The sequence below is a fragment of the Pituophis catenifer genome, unplaced genomic scaffold, assembly GCF_029215685.1.
Source record: "Pituophis catenifer annectens isolate HBS135680 unplaced genomic scaffold, rPitCat1.0.hap2 SCAF_3, whole genome shotgun sequence".
Taxonomy (NCBI): domain Eukaryota; kingdom Metazoa; phylum Chordata; class Lepidosauria; order Squamata; family Colubridae; genus Pituophis; species Pituophis catenifer.
In genome coordinates, this window is record NW_027256883.1 from 127400402 (window position 1) to 127428247 (window position 27846).

General features: G+C 41.0%; 1 protein-coding gene across 1 annotated transcript in view; it reads left to right on the plus strand.

The window, feature by feature from the left end:
• The window catches only part of COL11A1 (collagen type XI alpha 1 chain), a 297225-nt gene that overhangs the window by 13456 nt on the left and 255923 nt on the right, over positions 1-27846 (plus strand). Inside the window, exon 2 of the mRNA XM_070941067.1 lies at positions 9227-9528. Within this exon, the coding sequence (XP_070797168.1) occupies positions 9227-9528 (302 nt within the window). The remainder of the gene's footprint in view (positions 1-9226; positions 9529-27846) is intronic.

A 27846-nucleotide genomic window follows, 5' to 3' on the forward strand; every position in this document is an offset into this window, starting at 1 on the left:
TTAGTTTAAATATTCTATAATCTATAATATTCTATATTTTATGTGATCTATGCCTGGTGTTCCTTCCGGTTCTCAGACTAGACTTATAGCCATAAGGAGATAGTGAAAAATGTTCAGAATTTACCTTCCTGTGGCCTGTGACTCTTTGTTAAATGCAGCAGCACATCTGATAATGTGATCAGATCTTTTTCCGGGAAACTAAATCATGTTAAAGTAGGAAATATGAGCTGCATAGTGGGGGGTAGCCAAAGCATGTCAAGAAATGTCCAAGTCTCTTTTGTTAGCTTTCTAGGAGGTCTTTGATTCTGTGTTCCAAGAAATCAAAGCTGTTCTGTGAAGAGCAGTGTAAGAAGAACAAACAATGTGTCTGAGCCAAAGTTCTCCCTTAACTAACTCTACCAATCGCTTTTGTTGCAACAGTAGCCCCTTTGGTTTCTCATCGTTCTCAAATAGACTTGTCAGGATGAGTGGCCAAAAACTGTCATAAGCCATTGATAAGATTTATACTTGGTGGACAACCATATGGCTCTCAGGAGCAATATGTGTGAAATTCCCATAGAAGTCACTAGGGCCTATAGATCAGGGGTATCAAACTTGCGGCCCATGGGCAGGATGTGTCATGCACTGGCCATGCCCATCCACTGTTTAGCGAAGGGGGAAAAAGTCGCGATATATCACATGAGGACAAAGTGATGTCGCAAGTTTGACAGCCGTGCTATAAATGTATTACCAATGCAAAACTACTATACATGTGTTGTACAGATCTAATTAAATAAGGGAATTCATGGCTAGCCTTGATGGCTTTAAAAAAATAATAAATATGCAAAAAATGATTCACAGGTCTATAAATATCAATTAAGCTGATTCAGTAAAAGCTTTATGTATAAGCAATTACACCTCCAAATAACAGAATCCAGTGGGAATGTTGAGAAGCTTAAAAAACCGGCAACTATATTAGAAGGCCCATCATTGTTGTGGTTGCGTACATCACCACTGTGAGCTTTGAGGAGGCATGTAAAATAAAACACTCTAGTCTTCAGACTGATTCAGCAACACAGTTTTCAGTTTGCTTATCTCTCCAGTTGGGGCTCTACAGATAGAAATCTCTATGCCTATGTAATGAAGAGAATTTTGTGTGCCCATTTTAACTGACATCAATGACTTCTATTGATCTAGGCACTTTACTGACAATTTTGTTGGGAGTTAAGCACGGCGTACATTTGGAACTAAGTCACAAACAACACCCAAAGAGTGGCTATGATAAAAGAGAAATGAGTAGCATGATTGGGAAAATTAGAACACTATTGAAAGTATAGCAACAGTCCACATCAATTCTTTACCATTTTTAAATATGCCCTCCGTGACAGAAATGACAAGTTTCATATTTAATTATAAACAGGTTCCCATTTTCAATACTAAGCTTACTTTAGATGATAATGTCACAAAAATGTTTTTAGATAAACTTGGGAAAGATGTTCTGCCAAACACTATATAAAGCATATTTGTTACCAATTGACATAAGAAATTCAGGTTTTAGTACTTAGTTGGAATTAAATGACAAGCTTGAAAGCCTTCCAAACAGGAAGTAGATGGAAACTGTGAGTTCATAATTTTAATCAAATGATGTATTTAAAGTGATGGAAAAGTAGTCATCAGCACACTCGTAGTAAACATGACTACCTCAATAAAAATGTGCATGAAGGTGATGTGAAAATATGGGCGACAAAGAGCCTGTGATCAGACCAGGGGTGAAATCCAGCAGGTTCTGACAGGTTCTGGAGAACTGGTAGTGGAAATTTTGAGTAGTTTGGAGAACCGGTAGCGGAAATTTTGGGTAGTTCAGAGAACCGGCAAATACCACCTGGCCCCCGAGTGAGGTGGGAATGGAGATTTTGCAGTATCCTTCCCCTGCCACACCCACCAAGCCACACCATGCCCACCAAGTCATGCCCACAGAACCGGTAGTAAAAAAAATTTGGATTTCATCACTGGATCAGACTGGTCCATTAAAAACAGCAATTGTTCCTCCTACCCCAAAGCCCATGTGGACGGCAGAAAGAGGTTCAAGGATTGACCCTTGCATCCACTGTAAATAGAGGTTGCATTGTTCATGGCATTTCTAGTTCCTATACAAAATGTGTATGGAGATTCTCAGACATCCAGGTCATAGTTGTTCCAAAGGTGCTTTCTAAATAAATAAATAACTTTATTGTCATTGTACGTGTATACACAGTATACCCATACAACGAAATTAACTTAACACCCAAAGACCAGGTCCAACACACATAACAATCACCAAACACACTCCCACCCACCACAATTCTCCACCCCTAAACCACCCAAGCATCCACACAACAGACCAAGTAATGCTGTCCAACAGTTCACTGATGGTGGCCCTTTAGTTCATTGTTGAGTGCAATTATAGCTTTGGGATAAAAACTATTCAGAAAATGTGTGGTCTGAGTTTTAATTGTTCTGTATCTTCTGCCAGAGTGCAACAGTCCAAAAAGATTGTAAGCAGGATGGGAAGAGTCTCTGAGAATGTTATGCAACTTTCTCAAACAGTGAGATTCGAAGATGTCGTCCAGAGCTGGTAGCTGGAGTCCGATGATATTCTGGGCAGTTTTAATGATTTTTTGTCCGCTACAGAGCTGCTCCCATACCATGCAAGAATGCCGTATGTCAGGACACTCTCAATGGTGCTGCGATAGTAGGACAGAAGTAGATGCTGAGATAGATTTATCTTCCTGAGCATTCTCAGGAAGTACAGCCTCTTCTTTTCAAGAGGCAATTGGACTTTCTGGTTTTTCTTTGAAGATGTTTTGCTTCTCATCCAAGAAGCTGAAGAAGCTTCTTCAAAGAAAAGCCAGAAAGTCCAATTGCCTCTTGAAAAAGCATCTTTGGGATAGTTCCTACACTAAACATAACTTATTAAAAATTGAAACCCTACCTGTGAGATTTTCAATTCTGGTATTGGCTTAATAAAGCTTGAATGTCTCTGCATTTTAGGAACTACAGAACTTCATCTAGGAAGAACTTATAGAATTGTATGTGTGACGGACTGAGAAGACATTTACGCACAAAAGAGAACACAATGAACAATATCATTCTCGGTCTCTGAATGAATTGGTCTGTTGGTCAATCCTAGGCCCCTGGTCTCCTTTCCTTGCCTAATTAACAGAGAAATACCTCTTGACTCTAAAAATCAATTCCAGGCTTTAAAATGCTGCAACAGGATTCCTAGGATAGCAAAATAAAACAAAAAAGGATAGACAGATCAGCAGACCTTAAGGTCCCTGTAAGTGCACCTTTATGGCAGAGCTAATAATGATAAACAATGTTCTTCCCCTCAAAAGTAGCAAATCAATAAAGAATGCTTCCTTACTGCCTGTAACGTTTCAAGGCATTTATCTGTGTTGTGGTATGATATTTTCCCAATCTTCACCACTAACTGTTACAGCATTGCTGAAGAATATCTTGAGATACTGCAATAAAGCAGGTAAATATTGTATTTGTTACTCATTATGACAATATCAAATAAAGGGGCCTCAGATCTTCACCTCCAAGTCTTAACAGTTTCAGTGGGCCTCAGAACTTTAAAAAAAAATGTGTTGACATCTGTGTAAAGCCAAATTAATTACTGACTGTTCAGTAATCTGATTCTTTTCCTAAAGGTTTTAACCCTCTAATTAATATTGGGAATGATTCTCCAATGCCTAAGTTTTTTTCACTCTCTCTTTCTTTGATTTTTAATCCATTATTTACATTCAAGGGGTACCAAGATAAGTTTGTCGGGTAGATGTTGTGATTTCTTAATCTGGGACAAGAATTTTCAGTTACGTTGGGATTGCTAAGGCACACTTGTCTAAAAGCAAGACTCATTGAACTCAGTGGGGCATGTGCTCCTGAGTAAATAAGCATATGACTTGAGTAGCAAGAATATACCAATAGTGAAGCTGAGCTTTCTTGTCGGGTTTTGCAAGCAAAAGAATGTGAAAGAGTCAGGATGAGCTTCTTCAGTTCAGGAAGAAGAAAAGCATTCTCCACTCATTACTCTTTAACCCTTCCCCCACCGCCTGAGAGTACAACAATGCCCCATCTGTGTTGAGGGTAGAAAGAACCAAACGCATTAACCAAACGAGTCATCTGCCTGTGTCTCAAAAACTGTATTGTGAATATCACACTGTCCTGTTTGGTCGGCGGCCCTCTTGAAAGGCAGATTTAAGGCCTAATGAGGTAAAAATAATTTTCAAACAAATAAATCAAGAATAACTCGATAAGTGTAACGATTAATTTACCGTAAAGCTTAGATATTGGCCAAGAAACAATCTGAGCTAAGCTCTTAAGTGGGATCTATGCTTTATGAACATGTCATGTCACATTTCCTTGCTGTATGCAGGAGACAACAATTAAACAATTAGGAATGATCAAGCACATAGAGACATTATTCTTCTGAAATATAAGGCAAATCATGTCATATTATAAATATCATCAGCAACCTGCTGGAAACACAACAAGTAGACCAAAAACAGGTCCTTAAAAATTTGATTATTATTAGAAAGAAATAATCATATATAATTTGACATGACTAAAAAGAATGTCTCACATTTTTCTCCTGAATTTACCATTGTATGCTAATTGCCCTTATAGATAGTATTTAATTTATGCTAATAGATGGGGAATGTCTGGTGACTCAAAATGTCATGTTTCTAACATTGGGGAAGAGTCTACCTCAAACCATTCTAACCTTATGTCCCACCCAAAACTGTTGTATACTGGATTGATCTGGTTTCTTCCTGTTACATATTCTACTGTATATTTCACGTCACAGACATTTTCTTAATGCACAGGAGAATAGGAAGGCATCTTACTGAAGCAGTGCAAAGCATACATGCAATTAATTTCTGAAATCAACCAAGATTATGATATGAACCATACTCCCTAAGAAGATAGATATCACAATGTCCTAAACTTTGCATGGGTTGTATCACTTTTTTAAATATATATATATATCTATCTATCTCAATAATTCTATCATGTCTTTTGGGACAAAATCAAAAGTTCAGATTCTTGCAGCCCCAAAGGCTCAATCCTCTAAATTTATTGACCTCAGGGAACTGACCTTCTAGTAAATGTACTTAAGTGTGGTTTTAACATTCAAGCGACCCAACACTTTCATTTCTTTTCTTTGGAACATTATGCGGGATACTTGAAAAAGGGACAATGATGATTTTGGCAGATATGTACTTTATTCGCAATAAAATTTGAGAAAGCAACGGACATAATCCCATCAGACATCATAAATGTGGAATCCTGCTGATTGCAGACCTTGTACAGGTGGCTCAGGAAACTTTAATGCTCTGTATATATATGTGTGTGTGCGCGCGCATGTGCACACACATACACTCACACCTGTATTTTGCAACTGGATTATATCTTGTTGAATTCTTTTCTTCATTCATAATATGGGTTACAAAGACACTCCATATTGCACGTTGAATGAACATAAGTCACGGGGACTTCCAAACAAGAGACTGTTCTCCTACTTTTTCTCTTCCTTTCTACACAGCTAAAGTGATTGTGTATGCTCTCTGCCTTTTTTGTGTGTTTCTATGAAACATACGACCCAGGCAGAGCATTTGCTCAACTATTTTGCATCTTGCTGAAAGCACTTAAACATCCATGGCTGGGGAGAAGAGAAAGGTGGCTAGGCTCCAAGTTAACTTTCCCCTCCTCAGTTCGGTTGACTGTCATTTTCTAACCAACTTTCTGCAGAAGTACTTTTCAAGAAGATGTAAAGCTATAATGTAAGGAGAAATTAAAAAAAAAAATCAGTAAAGATACTGATTGAAGATACTTACCTGATCTTCCCAAAATAGTCTGTAGTTTTGGAATGTCTGATCTAATCCTTTAGAAGTCTCTCTCAACTTCTCTCTTTTTTATGTCCTAAGAAAACATGTTTACCTACTTGGATATTGTAAATGATTGTAATGTATTATAAAGTGAGCATAGATATTACCCAGTTTGGGTAATGGAACATCTTCAAGAAAACATCTAAGTTCAGAGAGCTTCAAGGACCCCCTCATTTAAACTCTGAGCTACAAATATTCTCCTTTATTGAAACGTACTTCTATAATTACCAAAGAGGGCGTAAATTCCGTTGATGGTTTCATGTAAGTCTGGAAGAGATCAATATTATTATGGATTACATTAACGAATCACAGATTGGAAAGAAAATTGTAGCATAAATACCAGATCAATAAAATATCACTTAAAGAGAAAGATCTGTAATTTTGATGTTTTGTCCCGTGTTTAGTGCAGAACACACCACACAGTTTCCTTGGATATCTTATCAAGAGGGTACAAGTTGGAGAAAGCAGTCTTAGTGAATTGCCCCCATGGACCAGATCCATCAGTTTTCCATTATGACATCCTTCATTATCCAAAATCAATCCTTTTCAGTAGCTCTTTCACCCTATCCTAACAACCTGGATGAGGGACATGATTGCCCTTTTAGGGACAGTATATCTGAATGATATTCAACATACAGAACACTAGCAGAGGTACAAAGGTCTATTTATGTGTGTGCATTTATTCATATTTATGTAGCCATTTCTATCTGCCTTTCTTTCAAGAACTTAAGGCAGGTTCCTTTCATTTTATTCATATAATTAATAACCCTGTGAGGTAAACTGGACTCAGACAGACTGGTCTAAACTTGCCTAATATCTTAGCATGACTTGAATCTGAATTTCTCCAATCCCTTTTCAATGCTTCAACCACTAGACTATACTGGTTCCCAAGATCATGTTTTCACAAAATACATACACACATATACACACATACATTCAGGCAATGTATATAGCTGTGATGGCGAACCTATGGCACGCAGCACCCTCTCTGATGGCACCTGAGCTGTCGCCCCAGTTCAGGTCTGCTGCGCATGTGTGTTTGCTTCCCGCCGGCCAGCTGATCTTTGGGTCTCTGCCATGCATATGCAGGAGGCGGGACGCATGTGTGAGGGCCATACGCATATTGCATTTTTAGGGTTCGGGCACACACATGCACGCTTTGGGCACTCGGTCCAGAAAAGGTTAGCCATTATTGGTATATAGTATATAGTTTATTGTTTATATATGGTTGATAGGAGACATATATTGCTAGTAAGAAGGAAAAGATCATTCTAAGCTCAGAATGTTCTAACCTCTAAGAGTTCAATGAGACTACTGGTTAAATAGGTTCAGACGGGGCTGTATTTCTTCACAGTATTGTCGCTGGAATCTGATGTATATTATTTGCACTGCCATTCTTAAGTTGTGCTTTACAGCTACCCAAAGCATCACAATGAATTAATTGTGCTGAATTCAGTGGGACTTCTTTCCTAATTGTGATGTTAGGATTTCCATGGGTTCTTCCCATGTTACTGATGAATAACTGAGGCTGAAATACAGGTAGTCCTTGACTTACAACAGTCGGCTTAGTGACCATTCAAAATTACAGCGGTGCTGAAAAATGTGACTTATGACCACTTTTCACAGTTATGATCATTGCCGCATCCTCATGATTGTGTGATCAAAATTCAGATACTTGGCAACTGGTTCATGCTTATGACCGTTGCAGTGTCCTAGGATCATGTGATCATCTTTTGCGACCTTTTGACAAGCAAAGTCAATGGGGAAGGCAGATTCACTTAGCAACCGGGTTACTAACTTATCAATTGCAGTGATTCACTTAACAACTGTGGCAAGAAAGGTCATAAAATGGGGCAAAAGTCTCACTTAGCAACAGAAATTTTGGGCTCAGTTATGGTCATAAATCGAGGACTACCTGTATTAGATCCTATCTGCCAACTGTCTAAGCATATTTTCATTATTTTCCTGGACTGTCTAATATCAGGAAAACATTTATGGGTATACAACCATGCCCGTACACATGTTCACCCAACTTTCTGAAGCATCTGCAGGTAAGGGCAGTTTTAAGCTTTCTGTGTACTTCATTCCTAAATAATGAAAGACAGTGTCACATCTCCCTGTCCCCCTGATCTGACGTCTGACATGTTCCTACAGTCACTTCAGCAAAAGGAGGGCATGCTGAAAAGCATTTTCTTTTAGGATTCGGTCACAGGTACAACCTGAAGGCCCAGCAAGGAGTTTCCAGCTGGGCTTCAAGGGATTTTGTCATAAACCTCTTTGATGGTTTGCCAAAAGTCAAAAGCATCTCCTGGGTTCTATGTATCCCACAACCGGCTTTTTCCTTGACCACGGCGGCCAATACTGAATAAAAGGTAGACAGGGGCAGTTGTGGGGACGAAGCCCAAGAGAGGTGGAGCTCTTGCCTCACAATCAGGAGGTTGTGAGTTCGATCCTAGGTAGAGGCAGATGTAGGGTCTCCTCCTTGGGCAAGGGGTTGGACTACATGACCTGCAAGGTCCCTTCCAACTCTATTAATAGATTAATAATCTATTAATTAATAATCTGTTAGCTCGACTCTGCTTCGCTTCACGTTGATTTAAGGTCTTCATCCTGGGAAGAGCGCTTGGGGGGTGGGGGAGTCCCCTTAATCCCCCCCGTTCTCCTCAGCCTAGTCGTTTCCCGTTCCTTGGGGCGGGGGGGGGGGGTGCCGTGACACAATCGCCGCTGCGCGTCCTTATATCCCCGCTTACCTGACTGGACTTCTTTGGGAACGCGGGGTCGAGAGTTCGCGGGTGAAGGGGAGGGGCGGGCGACAGGCGTGGCTTTCGAGTTGGAAGGAAACTTCCCATTGGTTTGTGCCCGGCATCCTCCCTGTCAATTTTAGACTCCCCTAGAGGGTGAGAGGAGGAGGAGGAGGAGGAGGAGGAGGTGGGGGGGGGGAATAGAATAGGAGGGCGGGGGAGGAGGAGGAGGAGGAGGAGGGGGCAGCCCGTCCTCCCGCCCGCCTTTCTCGCTCGCTCTTCGCTACCGCGGCCGCTTTCCCGGTGCGCCTCTTGGCCAGCCCCCTTCGTGGGATGCAGCCTTTAGTGGAGATGCTGCGCTCCTCGCGTATGGATTGAAGCCCCTCTCCTCCTTTCGGGCTGGAGAGGCGAATCGGAAAGGCCGGATCCGGGCGCTGTTTAGATCCCCACGAAGCGGCAGCGCCGATCCGAAGTCGCCCCTCCACCCACTCAGCCCACCTCCTCAGCCGGCACTTTTCCCGGGAGCGGATCTTTCGTTGTGTTTTTTTTATTATTATTATTATTTTAACCTAGTTGCCCTTGAGCTCTCGATGGGTCCCTAAAGGAGTCGAGGCCGAGCGTCTCTTGGAGTACAAGCGGGACAGAAGCGGCCGCGTCGGGCGAGCCGGGCGGAGAGAGAAGCGGTGCGGGCGAAGTGGGGGCCCCGGCGAGGGTGGGTGGGTCGCCGTTGGCGCGCCCGGTGTTTGGGCGAACCATGGAGAGGAGTCGGCAGTGGTCCACCAGGTGGAAAACGAAACGGCGGTTCTGGGACTCGGCTTTCCCCGCTCTTCTCGTCTCGGCGGCGCTTCTGCTCCAAGCTGCGGAAGTCCGAGGAGGTAAGAGAGCCAAGAGGACACCCCCCCCCCCCATACACACACACACCCTTAATCCCCGGCTAGAAGAGATGGGACTGGGGGTGAGGCGACATCAGGGCAGGTCACACAGCCCCCGATTTCTAAGGTGACCCTAGCAAGTGAGACGGGGATCGAACTTGCCTCTCTCCCTGATCAAACTCCCTGAAATGAATTGTGTGTGTGTGTTGACTCTGGGATCTGCTCGCTGATTGGGTTGGGGTGCACTCTGTGTATGCTCCAAGGAATTATTTTTTCCTCCCTTGTTGATTGAGCCGTCACTGGAGCCCCCGGCTGAGCCTTAAATTCGAATTAGGAGCTCCTTGACTTCAGCGTATTGGAAGGATGCTAGGAAGAGAACCGAAGGAGATCCGGATTCTCCCCAGTTCTGCTCGTCCAACTAAATTCAGTCAAGTTTTATTTCTCGACAGAAATCCATAGATAGGATCGGTCCGTGAGTCTCAAATACCGTCTCCGCCCAGTTTTAAAAGCGCTGTTGGGGCAAAGTGAGAATGGGAAAGGAGGTGGGTTGCTGAATGCAGTAATGGAAAGATCTGAAACTCGAGAAGACGGCAAGGAACCTTTTGAACAACCCCCCCCCCCACTTTTTGGGGTGGTCGGCCACTTTTGAAACCGGTAAAGAGATGGCTTGTGCAAATTCCCTTCCATCACCCCCTTTCTTGAACTTGTTGAGATGATTAAACTGAGTGAATTCACATACACGTTTGGCCAAAGTGAAGAAAAGAAGGGAGGGGCGGAGGGAAAGGCTTGGTTGACTTACACAGATGGACCACAGTATGACTACAAAATCCACAGGCTTTTTTTTTTTTTTTAAAAAAAGGGAATTATTTCAAATTGACCCAGAGCTCTTTCTAGTTTGGATTCTGAAATGTCTGGATAATCCTTTGCTTGATCTGTCTTTGACTTGCTTGAGAACTTTTGAGTGATGCAGGGATGCTCATCAGGTGTGTAGTGGGTAGCTGACAAGAAGACTTCAGAAGAAACTAAGATATTCACATTCAGAGAGCCCGAGGGTTTAACCCATCTCAAATATTACCTTACCTGCCCCCACTCTCTGGTTGCTTGTCCCAAAGTCCCCATTGACTCTAGGCAGCTTACGTGGCAAAGCTGAAACAGGAGGGCAATGCACAGAGGAGCAGGAAACTCCTCCCTTCCCCCTCCCCTTAGGTGCATCTTTGGCAGAAGGAGCAGAATGGAATGAATGGTCCCATAGGTGGGCATGTGTTAGTCTGCAGTTTCTGGAGCTACAGATGTTGAATCTTACTAAGAAGACCATTGAAAGGACACACACACACACACACAGAGAGAGAGAGAGAGAGAGAGAGAGAGTGAGTGAGAGAGAGAGAGAGAGAGAGAGAGAGAGGAGAGAGAGAGAGAGAGAGAAGGACTCAAGGGGAGGGTGACATAATGAGACTATTTTTCCTTATTGGAAGGGGCATATTGGGAGAATATACTGACACAGTCCCATTTATAATAAGCTGAATGAGTTCTAAACCCGATACCTGGAATCCATGATGGGGAGGTTTCCTGGGAAATTAGAGGGGCTTTCCCCAAGTCTGGTATTATAGCAATTTGCTTATATCCCTTCCTTCTATTCTCCACAGATTTGCCTTATGGCTACATTCTTTGTTAACTTCTTCTGTCCAGTGCAATCTGTTGAAGTTATTGTATAGTGTATGTCCTTTCCTTCCTTCCTTCCTTCCTTCCTTCCTTCCTTCCTTCCTTCCTTCCTTCCTTCCTTCCTTTTTTCTTTCTTTCTTTCTTCCTTCCTTCCTTTCCTTCCTTCCTTCCTTTTTTCTTTCTTTCTTTCTTTCTTTCCTTCCTTCCTCCCTTCCCTTCCCTTCCTCTTTTACATCTCAAAGCCTCATATGGTAATATGAGGACTCTAACTCCATTGAAACAATTTTCCCTTTAAAAGTACTTCTTGCTTTTCTGAATTGGATGTTTCTTTTCATTGGCTCAACTGTTAAGTGCCAAGGAGAGGAGAAAGATGCTTCCTGAAAGGTCCCGTTCACCCTCTGGGTTCCTGCTCACCTCTTGGACTGGACCTGTCAGTCACCTCAGCCTGTCTATCTGCCCCCTGCTGGCCTGCTCTGAAATAAAGCTGTGGGCACAGAAGTCAAGCCACACTTTCAGCTCAGAGGCAGGGGTAGGATTACTATTTTCTTGCTTGGTGCCAAGAAAAGCTTTCAGAGTAGGGATGTGTGAGGGGAAAAATACAGCTACTGTTTTCTTAACGTTCCTTTCTTCCAAAGATCCAAATATGATTTGGAGATTTCTCTCCCTGACCAACTGGTTTGGTTTGCTCTGCACCTCTTTCCTGGAAAATCAAAGGCTAAGCAGTATTTTTCGTTTTTTTCAAAAGGAGTGAATCTTGCTGTTCTCCCAGTGCTGTTCAGATGATTGGACATAGGCAGTTTTGCTGTGTGGTGTTGATCCTTCTAGGGTTGTAATTCACTAAAGTATGCAATATGAGAGAATGTTTTGATGAAACTGCCCTCTGGGTAGACATATATTGGAATGCTGCTGTCTGATGACAATTTGACAGAGTGATTAAGAAATCACACTTTTGACAAATCCCTGCATCACCTCCTAATATCTGCCTTTTTTTTCCCTAGAATGCCAAAAAGAAATCTGCAGACATGCTGTTCTTTGTTTCTTTTCCCAGAAAAGTCCTCAAGTTCTTTCCTGAACAGTGGTAACTGTTTGAAGTACAGTCAAACTTTTGATCATTTTAGCAGGCATTAAAATTAAGTGGGAGAGAGAGAGCTCATTTGGCATTTCCGAAAGGCATAGGTTAAAAGTTGCATTCTTTTACTTTTCCCTTTGTTGTGGTTAGCAAGACCTCCAAGATGTAAAATAGATATAAACTGTCTCCCATGCAGTGGTAGAACACTGGAAAATAACAATGCAATACACACAATTTATTTAAATAAAGCCAAGGTAAAATAGCCTCTAGATATTCTAAAGATATTACTTTAAAAATGAATGTAAATTAGTTCTAATATTAAAATGACAGTGCAGTATTTTACTTAAAAAACAGTTTTCCAAGCAAGTCTAATGAGTTTTCTTTAAAAAGTTACTAAATCCCAAATATTTTAATCTTATACCTTGAATAAGCTCTGCTGAATCTGCAAAAATTTCTAAATTAACGTATAAATATAATTGCACATATGCAATGTGATATTAATGTGAATGCAACTCTATTGAATAAGTGGCACTGGCTTTATGTGAGTGAAGGGTATGCAAGGCTATAAAACTGAGATGATTTAGACAAATCTCTGCAACATATTGTAATGAATGATGTGAGAGGTTGATGATGATACCATACATGAATTCCCATTCAAGGAATGTTTTGGAAATTCATATATATTTCAGAACTCTGGTCTGGACCCTTGTTGGGTAGCAGGAGGAAATAGCATTAGATATGTTTGCTGCCTTGAGTTATTTATAAAGCTAATAAAGGGAAAGAAAGAAAGAGAGAGAGAGGAAAGAAAGAAAGAAAGAAAGAAAGAAAGAAAGAAAGAAAGAAAGAAAGAAAGAAAGAAAGAAAAGCATTGCTTTATTTACATGAAAAAGCTGCTATATGTAAACACATTTGATGTACTTTGTCATCTTTTTTTGGAAAAGCAGCTTATTCTAACAGATTTTTTTGTGGATTATTTTTGTAATATGAAATCAGTTGCCAAGGATGCATGAATAGGCTACTTTATTCAGCATTGCTCTAGTCTAGTAGATGAATAAAACAACAGTTTTATTAAGGCATATTGTTCAATGGGTTAGCAGATTTAAATTTAGTGAGGAATTTCTAAAAGACAGCCTTCAGTGAACTTTACAACAGAAACATTGAGGTAGCATGTGCTGATCGATTTTGTTTGTTATAGTTACCAAAAAATTATTCTTTTCAGATGACATTAATATTTTACCTGTTTCTCAGATACCATTCAAAGCAGGCTAGGCAGAATTCCTAGAATCTTATCTACTGAGTTAGGAAAGATGATCAAATTAGGAAACTATGGGGAGAAATCTGAAATAAATTCTATTTAGTTCCACCCACAGACATGGCTTTGAATCCCATGGATTAGAGAGTAATACGATCCCAATCTCTTCATTGTACATCGTTAACTTTGGCAGTGAAAAGAACCAAGGTCCAGTCTGAAAAACCTTTTCAGTGGCCAAACACTAATATCTTTTTCTCTCTCTCTCTTTCTGGTCTGGCAACTGACAGAAAAATATGCCTGGTATGTTGTCTAAGTCCTGCAGTTCTTTACTTGTCCTTTACAAGGAGGTGAGAGGAGGCGGCCGGGGGTGGGGTAGTGAATCCTGTAAGGAAAGGAAGGTAGATTTTTCCTCCCTCACTGCTAAGCCACTCCTTCTAAGAAATGGCTTCCTATTTTGTTGCTAACTTACATATTTTTTTTTTAAAAAAAAATATCTCAGAACAGACCTTTCCCCTTTCTGCAACATGGAAGAAATGTGCATGTTTTTATCTTAAGCAGTTTTAATCTTAGATCTGTGTCTGTAAACTTGTCTGCTGAGAAGACGACGATTGAAGAACAGGGATGTCTTTCATTATCCTAGATATCTCTTGCTTGTTTGATGTTCTCTAGAGAACTAGAAATTTGGGATTAAAAGGATCATTGAATGCATTTGAGGTCATAAGATGAAATATGGCCTGTTTGCTGGCGTCACAAGTGGACTGTTGCAGTAAACGATTAAAAGGGCATGGGAATGAGGCTCAAAGAAGGAGGGTCTGGAAGCAAACTTTGAATGTAATAAAGAGATCTATGCCCACTTTGGAAATGGTTTTGAAGACCTGCTTTGGAGCAAATTGAGAGCAGCACTTTTCTGGACAGGAACCTGAAAGAATATGCCTGCTGTAATGAACAGGAGAGAGTTGTGCTCCCGTTCGCGTGAAGCCCTTTTTGCAAATTGGTTTTGAAGTATGCACAGCCCTTCTAATAAATAACAGAAAGCATTGCTTTGATGAAATCAGTAAATAAATATTTAAGTACCATTGTTTGAGAATACCGGGAGCCCTGAAGGCACGGTCTAGGACTTTTCGTCTCCTACCCTTGGCCGGGTAGGCTAGGCTTGGCTCCTTCTCCCCCAGTGTTCCCCCTCAGGCAATTCTCCTCTGACTTTTCTCCTCAGCTGATATTCCCCCATTCATTCACCCTGGGCAATGGACCACGGCCTTTCTGTCCCATGCGCTTCGGCGTGGCCTATTCACCAAAGGAGAATTGGCAGTTTCCACCCCCTCCCATTCCTTCTCCTAACAATCATTTGGCTTTCCTAAAGGCATTTATTGGCAGCTAGCTGATTGGTTGGTGGCTAACTGTCCTGGGCAGCGAAAAACCCAGGACCAACCCTCCTTCAGTGAATCTGTTGCACTGAAGCATGTGGGACGGAGGGGCCATGGCCAATTGCCCAGGGCAAATGAATGGGGGCATGTCAGTCAAGGAGAAAAGTCAGAGGAGAATTGCCTGAGGAGGAACGCTGGGGGAGAAGGAGGCACGGCCAAGGGTAGGAGACAAAAAGTCCCATTCCGGGTGGCACAGTAGTTAAAGGGCAGTATTGCTGGCCCACAGCCTGGAGTTCGATCCTGACGGGACTCAAGGTTGACTCAGCCTTCCATCCTTCCAAGGTCAGCAAAATGAGAACCCAGATTGTTGGGGAAAATATGCAAATGAGGCTTACATTGTAAACCACCCAAAAAATGTTCTGAACCACTATGGGACGGTATATAAGCGTAAATGCTATTGCGATACTATGCTATACTTCATGGCTTAGTATTAGGTTGCTCAGTTTTACATGTAGAAGATCCCAAGTTGAGCTTTTGGCATTGCTGGTAAAAAGGATCAGGGAAGTTGTTAGGACATAAGAATTTACCTTCATCTTGAGATGCTAGAAGCAGTTTGGGATGTTCCATATATTTCAATTTTGATACATCAAACATTAAACTCTTCTTTTTTTTCCCACTGGTTTGTTTTTTTTTTAAATCCCAACTATGAATTCTGAACAGCCATACTAACTCCAAAAATAAAATACAGGTAGTTCTTGCTTAGTAATCACAATTGGGACCAGAAATTCAGTCATTAAGGGAAATAGTTGATAAATGAAACAGCAACTTTGCTTACAATCTTACTCCAGCTTTCCTTTGTTTTACAGATTTATGAAAATTATAAATGCGAGGTGTGGTCACAAAGTTACTTTTTCATCATGGTTGTAATTTTGGCCACTAAATGTGTCAGTCATTAAATGAGGAGTACCTGCAAATAATCACTTTTTATAAGTTGTTAGTTTCCATACAATCCAAAAGGGGCAGAGAGAAGACTGGGCAATATGTGTTGGTTCTGTCTCTATGCGTCCCATTTGCCACCACTCCTGCTTTCAAATGAGACTGTTATCTTGAGACTGTTATCTGGGATGAGTTTGATCCTGTGACCCCAGATGACGTGGACAGGATTCTGGGTAGATTGAACGCGACCACATGTTTGTTGGACCCGTGTCCCTCCTGGTTAGTGCTGGCTTCCCGGGAGGTGACGCGAGGCTGGCTCCAGGGGATTATAAATGCTTCATTGGGTGAGGGTGTCTTCCCCGCCGCCCTTAAGGAGGCGGTGGTGAGGCCCCTCCTCAAGAAGCCTTCCCTGGACCCGGCAATATTGGCTAATTATCGTCCAGTCTCCAACCTTCGTTTTGTGGCGAAGGTTGTTGAGAGTGTGGTTGCGGGACAGCTTCCCCAGTACCTGGATGAAGCGTCGTATCTGGATCCGTTCCAGTCAGGTTTCAGGCCTGGATACCGCACGGAAACGGCATTGGTCGCGTTGGTTGATGATCTCTGGAGGGCTCGGGACAGGGGCTGCTCCTCTGTCCTGGTCCTGTTAGACCTCTCAGCGGCTTTTGATACCATCGACCATGGTATCATGCTGCACCGGTTGGAAGAGTTGGGGGTGGGAGGCACCGTACTAAGGTGGTTCTCCTCCTTTCTCTCCGACCGGTCGCAGTCTGTGTTGACAGGGGGGCAGAGGTCGACCCTGAGGCCCCTCATATGTGGGGTGCCGCAGGGATCGGTCCTCTCACCCCTTTTGTTCGACATTTATGTAAAGCCGCTGGGCGAGATCATCCGTGGTTTTGGGGTGAAGTACCATCAGTATGCGGATGACACCCAGCTGTACATCTCCACCCCGGACCACCCCAACGATGCCCTTGAAGTGATGTCCCAGTGCCTGGAGGCCGTACGGATCTGGATGGGGAGGAACAGGCTCAGGCTCAACCCATCCAAGACCGAGTGGCTGTGGTTTCCGACGTCCCGATATAGTCAGCTAGTGCCATCGCTGACTATTGGGGGCAAATCATTGGCCCCCACGGATAGGGCCCGCAACCTGGGTGTCCTCCTGGATTCACGGCTGTCGTTAGAAGAGCATGTGACGGGAGGATTTTTCATCAGGTTCGCCTGATCCGCCAGTTGCGTCCCTATCTAGATCGGGACTCCCTACACACAGTCACTCATGCCCTCGTTACTTCTCATCTGGACTACTGCAACGCTCTCTACATGGGGCTCCCCTTGAGGTGCACTCGGAGGCTCCAACTGGCGCAGAGTGCGGCCGCGCGGGTGGTGATGGGAGCGACATGGAGTTCCCATGTGACACCTCTCCTGCGCGAGCTGCACTGGCTCCCGGTGGTCTTCCGAGTGCGCTTCAAGGTTCTGGTTATCACCTTTAAAGCGCTCCATGGCTTAGGACCTGGTTATTTACGGGACCGCCTGCTACCACCAATAGCCTCCCACCAGCCAGTACGCTCCCATAGAGAGGGGCTCCTCCGGGTGCCATCGGCCAAACAATGTCGGCTGTCGGCCCCTAGGGGGAGAGCCTTCTCTGTGGGGGCACCTACGATTTGGAACGAGCTCCCCCCGGAGATACGTAGGATCCCGGATCTGCGCACCTTCCGCTGCGCGCTTAAGACTTTTCTATTTTATCAAGCTCGCCTGGCCTAAATCTTCCCCCTTTTTAAATGTGGAAATTTTAAATTTTTAAATTTTAAATTCGTCTTATTTATAGGGGTATGGGTAAGGCGTTTTAAATTGGGGAGCCATTTTAGATTTAATTCTGTTTTAAACGTATTTTAATTGTTTATATTGTATGTTTTTAATTTTGGCTGTTCACCGCCCCGAGTCCTTCGGGAGAGGGGGCGGTATAAAAATCTAATAAATAAATAAATAAATAAATAAATGCTCTGTGTATTGGGAATATCTCTACAGAGGAAAAGGCAACTTAATGTTGCCTTAGGAATTTAGGGCCTGAGTTCTCAGAGACAGTCAATGAAAAGAGGAAACATCTCCTGCAGCCAAGATAAGGATAGTGTGAAGGCTGGGTCAACTCAAGTCTCAGAACAGATGATGGCCAACAGCTGGGATGTGACCAGAAGCAACTTTTTAAAAAATATAATCTAAACCCCATGTTCATTTTCCACTCAACATCTAATTCAGAGGTCTTCAAACTTGGCAGCTTTAAGACATGTGGACTTCAACTCCCAGAATTCTCCAGCCAGCACAGCTGGGAGTTGAAGGCCACAAGTCTTAAAGCTGCCAAGTTTGAAGACCTCTGAACTAATTGATATATTATGGAGGACCCTTTAATAAATCTCTACAGTTCTCCTTGGCATGTCTAATTTCTGTCCACTGTGCTGATGTCATGTCAGGGGACATTTTTTTCCTGCTCTGTGACCATTTGGTCTGTTTTAATATAGAAAACTACCCCCACCCCACCCTCCAGAAAATGAACTATTTATTACAATATTGCTGTAAGTATAATAATAACAAAAGTCTACTGGGATAATTATATTTGTCACATCTTCTGTTTAATTTTGTATAACTAAAACACTGGATTTTTTTACCAGCAAACTTTAAGAAGTTTGCTCTTTTCCTCACCATACTTTCCTGCTTCCTTTATGGAAGAAAAAAAAAATTAACCATTTGTTAACTTACTTGTTGAATCCAAGTAAACTAAATGAAAGCAGAAGGCATCTCTTATGCTTTGGAGAAAGAAATGGTTCCTGGGAAGAAAAAAAACATTTAGTCTTTTGGAATGAAGATACCACAGCTCCAAAGCCACAAATCACCCATTCATTACTTCTGAACCAACACAGAAAAGTGTATTACCAGCTGTCAGATTAAGGCATCATTTCAGAAAGAAAACAGTAAGCTTTGCAAACTATACAAGTTAATATTGCAAGGCTGTTGGCCTAGCATAATCTGGTAACTGTGATTTTAGAATAAACTAGTGTGTAAGAGTGTTCTTTTCTTTTTAAAGAAACCTTTGTGTGAGAAAGTTGGGATTCTGGAAGAAGCCAAAATAATGCACTCAGGACAAGAAATTAAAGTTAACTGATCTTGTGCAGGTTATTAAGATACAAAATTGTTAAGTTTCAGAAATTTGCAGAATTGAATCCAAGTCGCCAAATGATCTCCCAAATCAAAATTAACATAACCTAAATCTCTATATTGTATTCAAATAAAGGTGAACGACCTATGTATTTCCTTCTTCAGGAGACTCTGGTTTCCAGACTTGGATGCCATCATACATATGGCAAGACTTCCACACACTTGTGTCAGATGTCAGAATGCAAAGACATAATGGCAGCATTTGTGTGACGGCATCTTGGCATATCATGTGTAACCACAGTGATGCTGTCATGGCAGTGGGTGCAATTGCTCAGTATTTGCATTAGTGCCGTCTTTATTTCAGTTGTTAAGCTGTCAAAATGATTGCTGTCCACAAAGGAACCAGATGGCACTCAAGCACATCCATTTACGTGATTCACATATCATGGTAGGTTGTGGTTTGTTGAATCCCAATTAAACATCTGGCTACATCAACACATTAAGCAGAAGAGAGTAACCCACAAACAGCTCCCAAGCACCCATTTATGGCCAATTAACATCCCCAAGATTTTGTTGCTAAACTCAATAAAATAGCTTTTTAAAAATGAGGTTGGGAATGTGAATGAGAAGACCACTTAATTTTTTGGACAACCAAAATATTTGGCTCCTCCTGAAAAGGTCCTTCTTATCACTGGCTTCCATATAGTATGAAGCTGGCTGGTTTTAGCCTCTTCTGGCAAGAATCAAAAGGTTGACCATTGAGTTCTTTGAGAATAAGAACTAGCTCTTATATTGTACAATCAAGAAGAAACACTGATACAATTCTGCCATTGGTAAAACAAGAAACAGATGGAACCTTTCCCCTCCTCCCCCCCATATGACAGTCACCTCAAGCCCATTATATGGAGCAGGCAGGAGAAAGAGGAACAAACATCTTGAACATTGATTGTAGTATAAATAGAATTTGCATTTGATATTCAGCAATCACTGACATTTCTTCGGTAATGGCTTCTTAGTTTTCCTGCAAGAAATCAGAAGTTTCTATAGTCTTGTTTGCCTATATGTCTGTTTCCAATTCAGCCTGTGGGGAGAAGTCAACACACAACAGGGTGGTATAGTTTTGCTGCTTGCAATCGCCACGCTTGCCAGGAGAGTTAGCATAGTTGGCTGCTAAGTGGCCTCACCTAACGAGAGAGTAGTGTCAAGATTGAGGCTTGCTGGCAATACTCCTAATTAGTTTGCAGAGACAGCAGAAGCAGCTTGCAATGAAATATACAATTTTACAGAAATAAGCATAGGAAAAAAAACCCATCATCCAGACTGTTGCTTCTATCCCCATCCTGTCTATTCTTAAGAGATTAAATGTTTAGTTCTTCACCAGACATCTGTTCACTCATTCCAAAATTTGGAAATAAGGTTTGATCCAAGGGTTTAGACTGGATTAGACAGCCTGGAACTCATCTTCAAGACCAGCGTAGAAATATAACATCCCATTAGCACAAAAGAACAACATAAACTCTCTGGCTACATTAAAATTTCTGAGAGCTAAGGAAATGGATAAGATCCTTGTAGATGTTGCCTCTTCAAAAGTATTTAATGTGAAGATAAAATTAATAAGATGGCTATTTATGTAACCCATCACACTACTCAACCCACCCTCTCAGCATTCTCCATGTGTAAAAATGAAGTTGCAACATGGTATAGTGCCTACCAAAATCCCAAAATTTTCTTTCCAAAAGGAAAGTGTTATGAAACCATCTAATTTGATTCAATGGCTTAGCAGGTCTCTATTTGAAGTTATGACTATTGGGAAATAGTCAAAACATTATCACATCAAAGGACCTTTTTTACAGTTTGGGCCTAGCCTTAATATTCTCAAAGACTGGCTATTTCATAACTAAAGTAAGTGCAAGAATTCTGCTCACTACTCAATACAATTTTAAAATTGTATTCTTGGAATCAGAATGAAATTCTTTCCACCAAGTTGAAGGATGTTGAGTAAAAAAATGTGCAGAAGGAATTTGGGCACGGGACTAGCTATTTGTATTGAAAGAGCGGAATTAATTTGCTTCCACTGAATAATAAAAGGCTTTAATGCTATTCTTCAAAACCAATTTCCATTCAGCTGATTATCCTTACAGTATATGGACTTTAAAGATCTGATTGTTCAGAAAGATCTGCATAAATATTGACTTACCCTGTAGAATATATCTATGATGTATATCTCACTCCTAGTTCTCACCAAAGTGTCCTATAAATGTTTGAACATTACTCTTAAAATTTGAAAATGTTCCCCCTCTCTTCAATATTCCAGCAATAATATTGACATCCCATACCTAGACTGAAAAAAAAAACTCAATTTGACCACAAGGTGGCAGCAAAGATTATGCATTTTCTGTCTTGTTTTGCTGCCAACTAATGGTCATCTGGATTTTTGCAAATATAATATGCCTATATAATAGTTATCATGTTGTACAATCCTTTTAAGAATGTCTTATAATTCTAATACATTTTCTCACAAATAAGTGTGTGAATTTTCCTTCAACATTCTTGTTTTGACTGATTGTTGTAAATAGGGTATTTTCCCTCCCAGTATAGCTGCAAATCACTTGTTTGGCTTCCTTGCCAGTTTTTTCTTTAATGATGAAATTATTATTCTATATTTTTGCCAATGAAATAATAAATGAAACAAAATGGAAACCATAAATACCAAGAAAGTGAACATATGCTAATTGAATGTTAGTTAATTAAAACAAATATTCATCCTTTTTGCCAGTTTTTTTTTTAAAAAAACTTCTCCATTAACCTACTCAAAAGCTACACATGCTGCCATTCAAAAGAGTTTTCAAAATAGCGGAATATTCTGAAAGTATTACTAAAACATTGTCTAAAATAAAATAAAAAATAGCAGCACAACAGAGAACAAAACAACTAAAAGCAATAAAGAACAATTTCAATGAATGAAAGCTCTGTTTCCAACGTGGAAACAAAACACAAGAGTGCTACATCCTGTTCCCTTTCGTGGCTCACAGGTTGGTTTGGCTTGAACAATCTAATTTTTAGGTAAACAAAATACCTAATTGATTTACTTGTATTTGTCTAGTCTAGTGCACTTTGATAATTTTGTTTCTTTGCGTAAAGGACATTCCTTATGCTAGTTAAGGGTCGGTTATCCAAGTGTTTGCTTCTGACTGTAAGTTCTCCATGAGCAGCCTTGTTAATTAAAGCGTGATGTTATAGGAATTTGAGGTGTTATGGAGACCCGCCCTTACACACCAGGGATAATCACAGATGCATTACTAAGTCATAGAGATGAATATGGGCACTAGCTCTAAAACGTGTAAGCTGCAGCAATAATAGCCATGCAAAATGCATCTGGATAGCAGCTTCTTTCCTTGCTCAGCAAATAAATGTATGTTAATGACTTGGATAAAGTTTTTAATATCCTGAACTTGATCCTACAGTCTTCATAAAGCCAAAAGTCCTGCATAGATAATGAGGATTGTTTGGTTCTTGTGTTCCCCAACTCTCTTCCGGAAGAAGTCAAAAGTAATCCCATATGTCCACACTCTGTAGTAAGGGCAACATATTTTAATTCAAGTGATGACTTCAGTAATCTAAAGTGTATATATATTCAAAAGAGAACAATCAGATGCCAAAAAATGATTGGGCATCTCTTGTTTTGCAGGCTGGAAATGGTTCTAGAATCTGTTCTCATAAACTGATAGCAACTTATACAGCAAACACATACCTTTTCTTCCAAACTTGTTTGACCCAATGGAGGCTGCAGGAATCTTTAGATGTGGACTACTAGAAAGTATTTACCCATCCTTGGGCCAAATCAGATTCCCCCCCAACCTGTTTTCCTCCAGTTGTTCTGGAACTACAACTCCCAGAGTTCAATTTATATTACTTCCCACAGGTCCCATGTTTAGCTTGGGACTTTGGAGAGCTGTAATGCCAGTAAAACTGCAGGACACCAAGTTAGAGAATGTAGGTTAGGCAAGCAGAGCCATTTAGAACCTTGACATTTTATGAGTCTTGGCCTTGAGTGTTACATGATCCTGGTATATGTTCATTTTCCTAACTTGCCCCAAACAGATACATGCAAACTTCATGTCTTCTGAAGATAAATCCTGACCTAGTTCAAAATCTTCTAACTATTTGTTTTGCCTTGGTGGCTCAATGGTCTGGCAGGTAGGATATTTTGGCAGGGGATGGGATCAGTGAAGAATAAGTGTTTAATGACCTACAACATAATTATGCATAGCATTATGCACAGCATAAAACAGAATAGAATACTTTACATTTCTTTTTCTGCTTTATTATTTTTATAACAACTTGAGACACACATGCCTAATACTTCTTCCTCTTCTTCATTCTCATTTCACAACATCAACTCTGTGAATTGGGTTGGGCTGCGAGAAAGAATAGACCTGTTGGCATTCATGCCTATGACAGGATTAGAACTCACAGTCTCCTGGTTTCTAGACTGGTGCCTTAATTGGTAGACCAAATTGGCTCTTATATGCAGGTTTTCCTTTTCAGTGGTGGGTTCCTCCCGGTTCGGTCCAGTTCGGCCGAGCCGGTAGCGGTGACGATATGACATCACCGAACTGGTTCTTCCCCCCCGCCCCCCGCCCCCCCACGTTATTCTTACCTTTTATTTGGTCCCACCCCCAATCTATTGCTGCCTCCTGAGTCCCAGCTGATGACTAGAGGGAAAAAAAACTGTTTAAACTCTTGCCGCGGGGCTTCAAAGGGCTGTCCCACAGCTGATCAGTGTTAAAAGCAAACAAATGAGTCGGATCGTAAGTGCGAGGACTGGTCGTAAGTGTGAGGACCTTCCAGAAATGACTGACCAGCTAGCCACGCCCACCTAGTCACATGACCTCCAAGCCACACCCACAAAATAAGCCATGCCCATAGAACCAGTAGTAAAATTTAGAACCCACCCCTGTTCCTTTTCATATTATTGTACTGTAAAATATACATAGTTGCCTAAGTAAGTAAAGTAACTGGGTTTTGCAACTAGGATCTGTCCTTCTGTCGCCATCATATGTCCACAGATGCTCTGAAAAGAGAGATGGGTGGAATATACATTTAATAAATAAAATAAATATGAGTGTATATTTCCTCTGGTTCAAGTCTACTTTCATTTTTTTTCTATCCCTGGAATTGTTGGGCCTTTTCAGGCAAGAATTTACAAGGTGTCCTACTCTTACTGGCCCCACTTCTTTCAGCTTCTGGCTTTTCAGAGGCTGAATATACAAAGGAGAAGTTATACTCAATCAAAGCCCAGGTGAATACTTTGCTTCTTCCACCCCTCCCAAAGGATCCAAAGGAAATCGTGTTTAAATTAATCCCTGTTTCTTTTTTTTCTGAAAACCTGTTAAGCTTGGACTGATTCGTGTTGTGGTTTACATATTCTTTGTGGATTGACTACTTTTTCTTTCAGTAGATATGCAGTACGTGCAAGGATCTTATCTGCAAAATTTCAAAAAGGAATCTGAAAAGTAATTGATCTACCACTCCACATGGCTACAATTTTATTTTCTGTCCACTCTCATATACTTAGGATTCCTGCCTTTTACTAGTGCTGAGAACATCATGTTTCTTGCTTGCTTTATCAGTTCATGACTTACCATTTCTTCTGACACGATCCTGAAGAAAATGCATTCCATGCATTTAACTTGGCTCTTGCATATCCACACGGGGAATATACATTTTTAGCAAAATAAAATCTCTCTAAAAGAAGCAGTGTTTAACATATGTAAATAGGAAAATCCTCCTTTAGTACAGGATATTTAGCCATCTGGCTACTATCAAAGCCAATCATGGGAACCTTCAAGAACTCAATGATTTCCTTGTAAGACAAATGCCGAGCTGGGGAGTTAGCCTCTTGGAAAAGGACCAGGACAAGTAAGGTTGCTTAACTCTTGACCTAACTAAGTATTCCTCCTGCTAATGTTCTGATGCTCTTTTTAATTCACTCTATTTTAGTTGGGCACTTGAGATAAGTCTAGTGGTGGCAACAGTCTTTTAGAGAGCATGTGCAAGGGAAAAGATATAGGGGCAGAGCCCTTCGCTCTTTCAGTTCCTTTTATCAATCAGATATTTTGTCTCAGCAAAGCTGTTAATAGTATTTATTGAGGTAATAATGTTTACTGCTGCCTGGTGTGATTTAGTGATGGTAGTAAATGACTTTATATGAAACATAAATCTCCAATATGGTTCCCCTCTCCCTCTGTGGGCAAACTTTCTCTTTAGGCATTACCTCTGGATTTTCCTACCATTTGGAAATAAACAGTTAGGAATACTAGCAAAAGGATATACGATAACAATTCTAACTAGCAACTAGTCCTGTCAGCTTTGCAAGGTAGTCCAGACAAAAAGCATAACCAGATGGACTAATTCTACTTTATTGTAAGGTTACATTAAGAGAATCTTGCAAGTCTGAATGTACATCCCTTCCCCCCTCCGGTCATCTTTACAGTCCAAGAAAATAGGGAGGGTACCTTCTGAGATGTTTGCTATGTCCACATTCCTTTTGTGGTTAAGCTCCCTCTTGTCTGACCATTTCCTTTGCTGTGGCTCTTTGTTCTGTCTCCCAAGATTATTCTCTCATACCATTACAAGTTCCAGAGTCTGCTCGCTTTCAAGTATAACTAGGTGCTTTTAAACAGAGATGAGTAGTATTGGGATCTGCTGAAGATCTTTCAATAGTTTTCTGTAGTTCTGACTCGCTGTTTTGTAAAGTATAGCAGTAGGAACAACATCTTTTTCCTTCTAAATCAAGTTTCTGAAAAAGACCATGTGGAGAATTAAGGAATGGATTTGCAAACTTAGTACAGGTAGTAATGATAAATTTCTAGGCTAAGCATGTCCTCAAGAAAACACTGAAGCTCATTTCTTGGCATGTGAATCTCCAGTTCAGCCACTACTTCATGGCTATTTCAGTTGTTATTTAGACCTCAAGGTGTAACAAAATGTTAGTAGACTGGGTCCTATTTATGGGCAAAAAGTTGCATTCCACACAGCTCATGTCTGGTTTAAATAGTCTTATCTTGCATGCTGGCCAGTGGTGGGTTCCTCCCAGTTTGGCCCTGTTCGGCCAAGCCTGTAGTGGTGACAATATGATGTCACCGAACCGGTTCTCTTTGTTCGGGAGCTGGGCCCTCCAGCCCCCCCCCAATCTATTCGCTGCCTCCTGAGTCCCAGCTGATTGGTTTAAACTCTTGCTGTGGGGCTTCAAAGGGCCGCCCTACTGCTGATCAGTGTTAAAAGGCAGCGTGGTGGTAGACCAGTGCACTCCAAAAACAAATGGATAGACCGGTGCCTCCAAAAACAAATGGGTAGACCGGTGCCTCCAAAAACAAATGAGTAGACTGGTGCCTCCAAAAACAAATGGGTAGACCGGAATGCTCCAAGAACAAATGGATAGACCGGTACAGCTCTGCAAGCAGTTAAAAGCCTGGTAGACCAGTACCTCTGCTAAATCCTAAAGAATTGTCACATGACCATCAAACCACGCCCAGAAAATAAGCCACGCCCACAGAACTGGTAGTAAAATAATTTAGAACCCACCCCTGATGCTGGCAATGGTTATGTAAAGTTAAGCATGTAGTAAGCATTGGTTTAGTAATTATATACTGAGATCGTATTGCATGTATCTTCCGAGATAATTTATTCAAAGCCCATGTGAAAAGTTGTATGAAAGACTTTCTCTTTGGCTTGACTGCTGTATAAACATAGAAACATGATCTTGCACCAAAGAGTAGCTATTATTAATAAACCCCATTGGGTGATGCTTTTAGACCATTAATGGAAATGCTGGAGAAGCTTGATCTTGAGTTACTCCATTAAAATTATTCTTATGTTTTATGTTGTTCCAGTGTTGGTCTACAGTGATCTGGATCTTATACTAATGAATGTTAATGTACATTATGCTTGATTTTTTTTTAAACTGGAAGAAGTAGTCTGGACTAAATGATAAAAGTCAATTCTATGTGTGGAGGTAACATAAAATGTAAATACTGACTGAAATAAAAGAAATAAGACTTATTGAATTTATTCCCAGAGCCAAACTCAACGTCAACCCCACAAGCTTCTACAAGGAGGGGTAGTTTGTGTATTAATGAATCAATTTTCCTTTTCATTAGATAGAGGTCCTTTCCTTTTTTCCACTTCCTGATATTTATTACCAATTGATCACTATTGTGATAAATAAACCAACAGGCAGTGTTTCTTAGACCTGAATTGTTGGTCATATAGATGCTTAGTATCTGCTCAGCTTCAAGGCCACCATACATTGTACAAAGAGTCTATAAAGTAATAGAAAGAGCAGAAAGAAATATGGGTTTCTACTACTGGAGCTATGAATGTAACTTACATTCTTATCCTGGCACTGGGCAATGAATTTTTTAATCTGGGTTCATTCTTCTTTACAATAAAAAAAAAATTATCTAGCTGAACTGTGTCTGTTAGATTTGAGTCCTAGTTTAGGAAACAGGTCTATCTGTGTTAATGGGAGCTATGAGATTTACTACTGAATCTCTCTTTTTTAAAAAAATCTTTTGAAGAAATCTTGTAGATAGTTTTTCTTTTTTAGTGTGTCTGTCTGTGTATATCAGCTCATTCAGGTATATAGGCCAGGCAGCAGTCAATACAAGGGTTAGTAGAACTCTTCTTTATTGATATAAGTATAATAGCAGAATCTTGAAAACCTATTTTCCTCTGCTCCCTCTTATATCAAATAGAACCAAGGCATAGTTTTCTTGAGATTTTTCCTCACCCGGTCTTCCTTCCCAGATCTAAATTAAACTTTACTTAATAGTTCTTGCATTCTGTAAGACTGTTTCCATACTCCTGTATACCATATCTTAATTTCCTAAATGGTA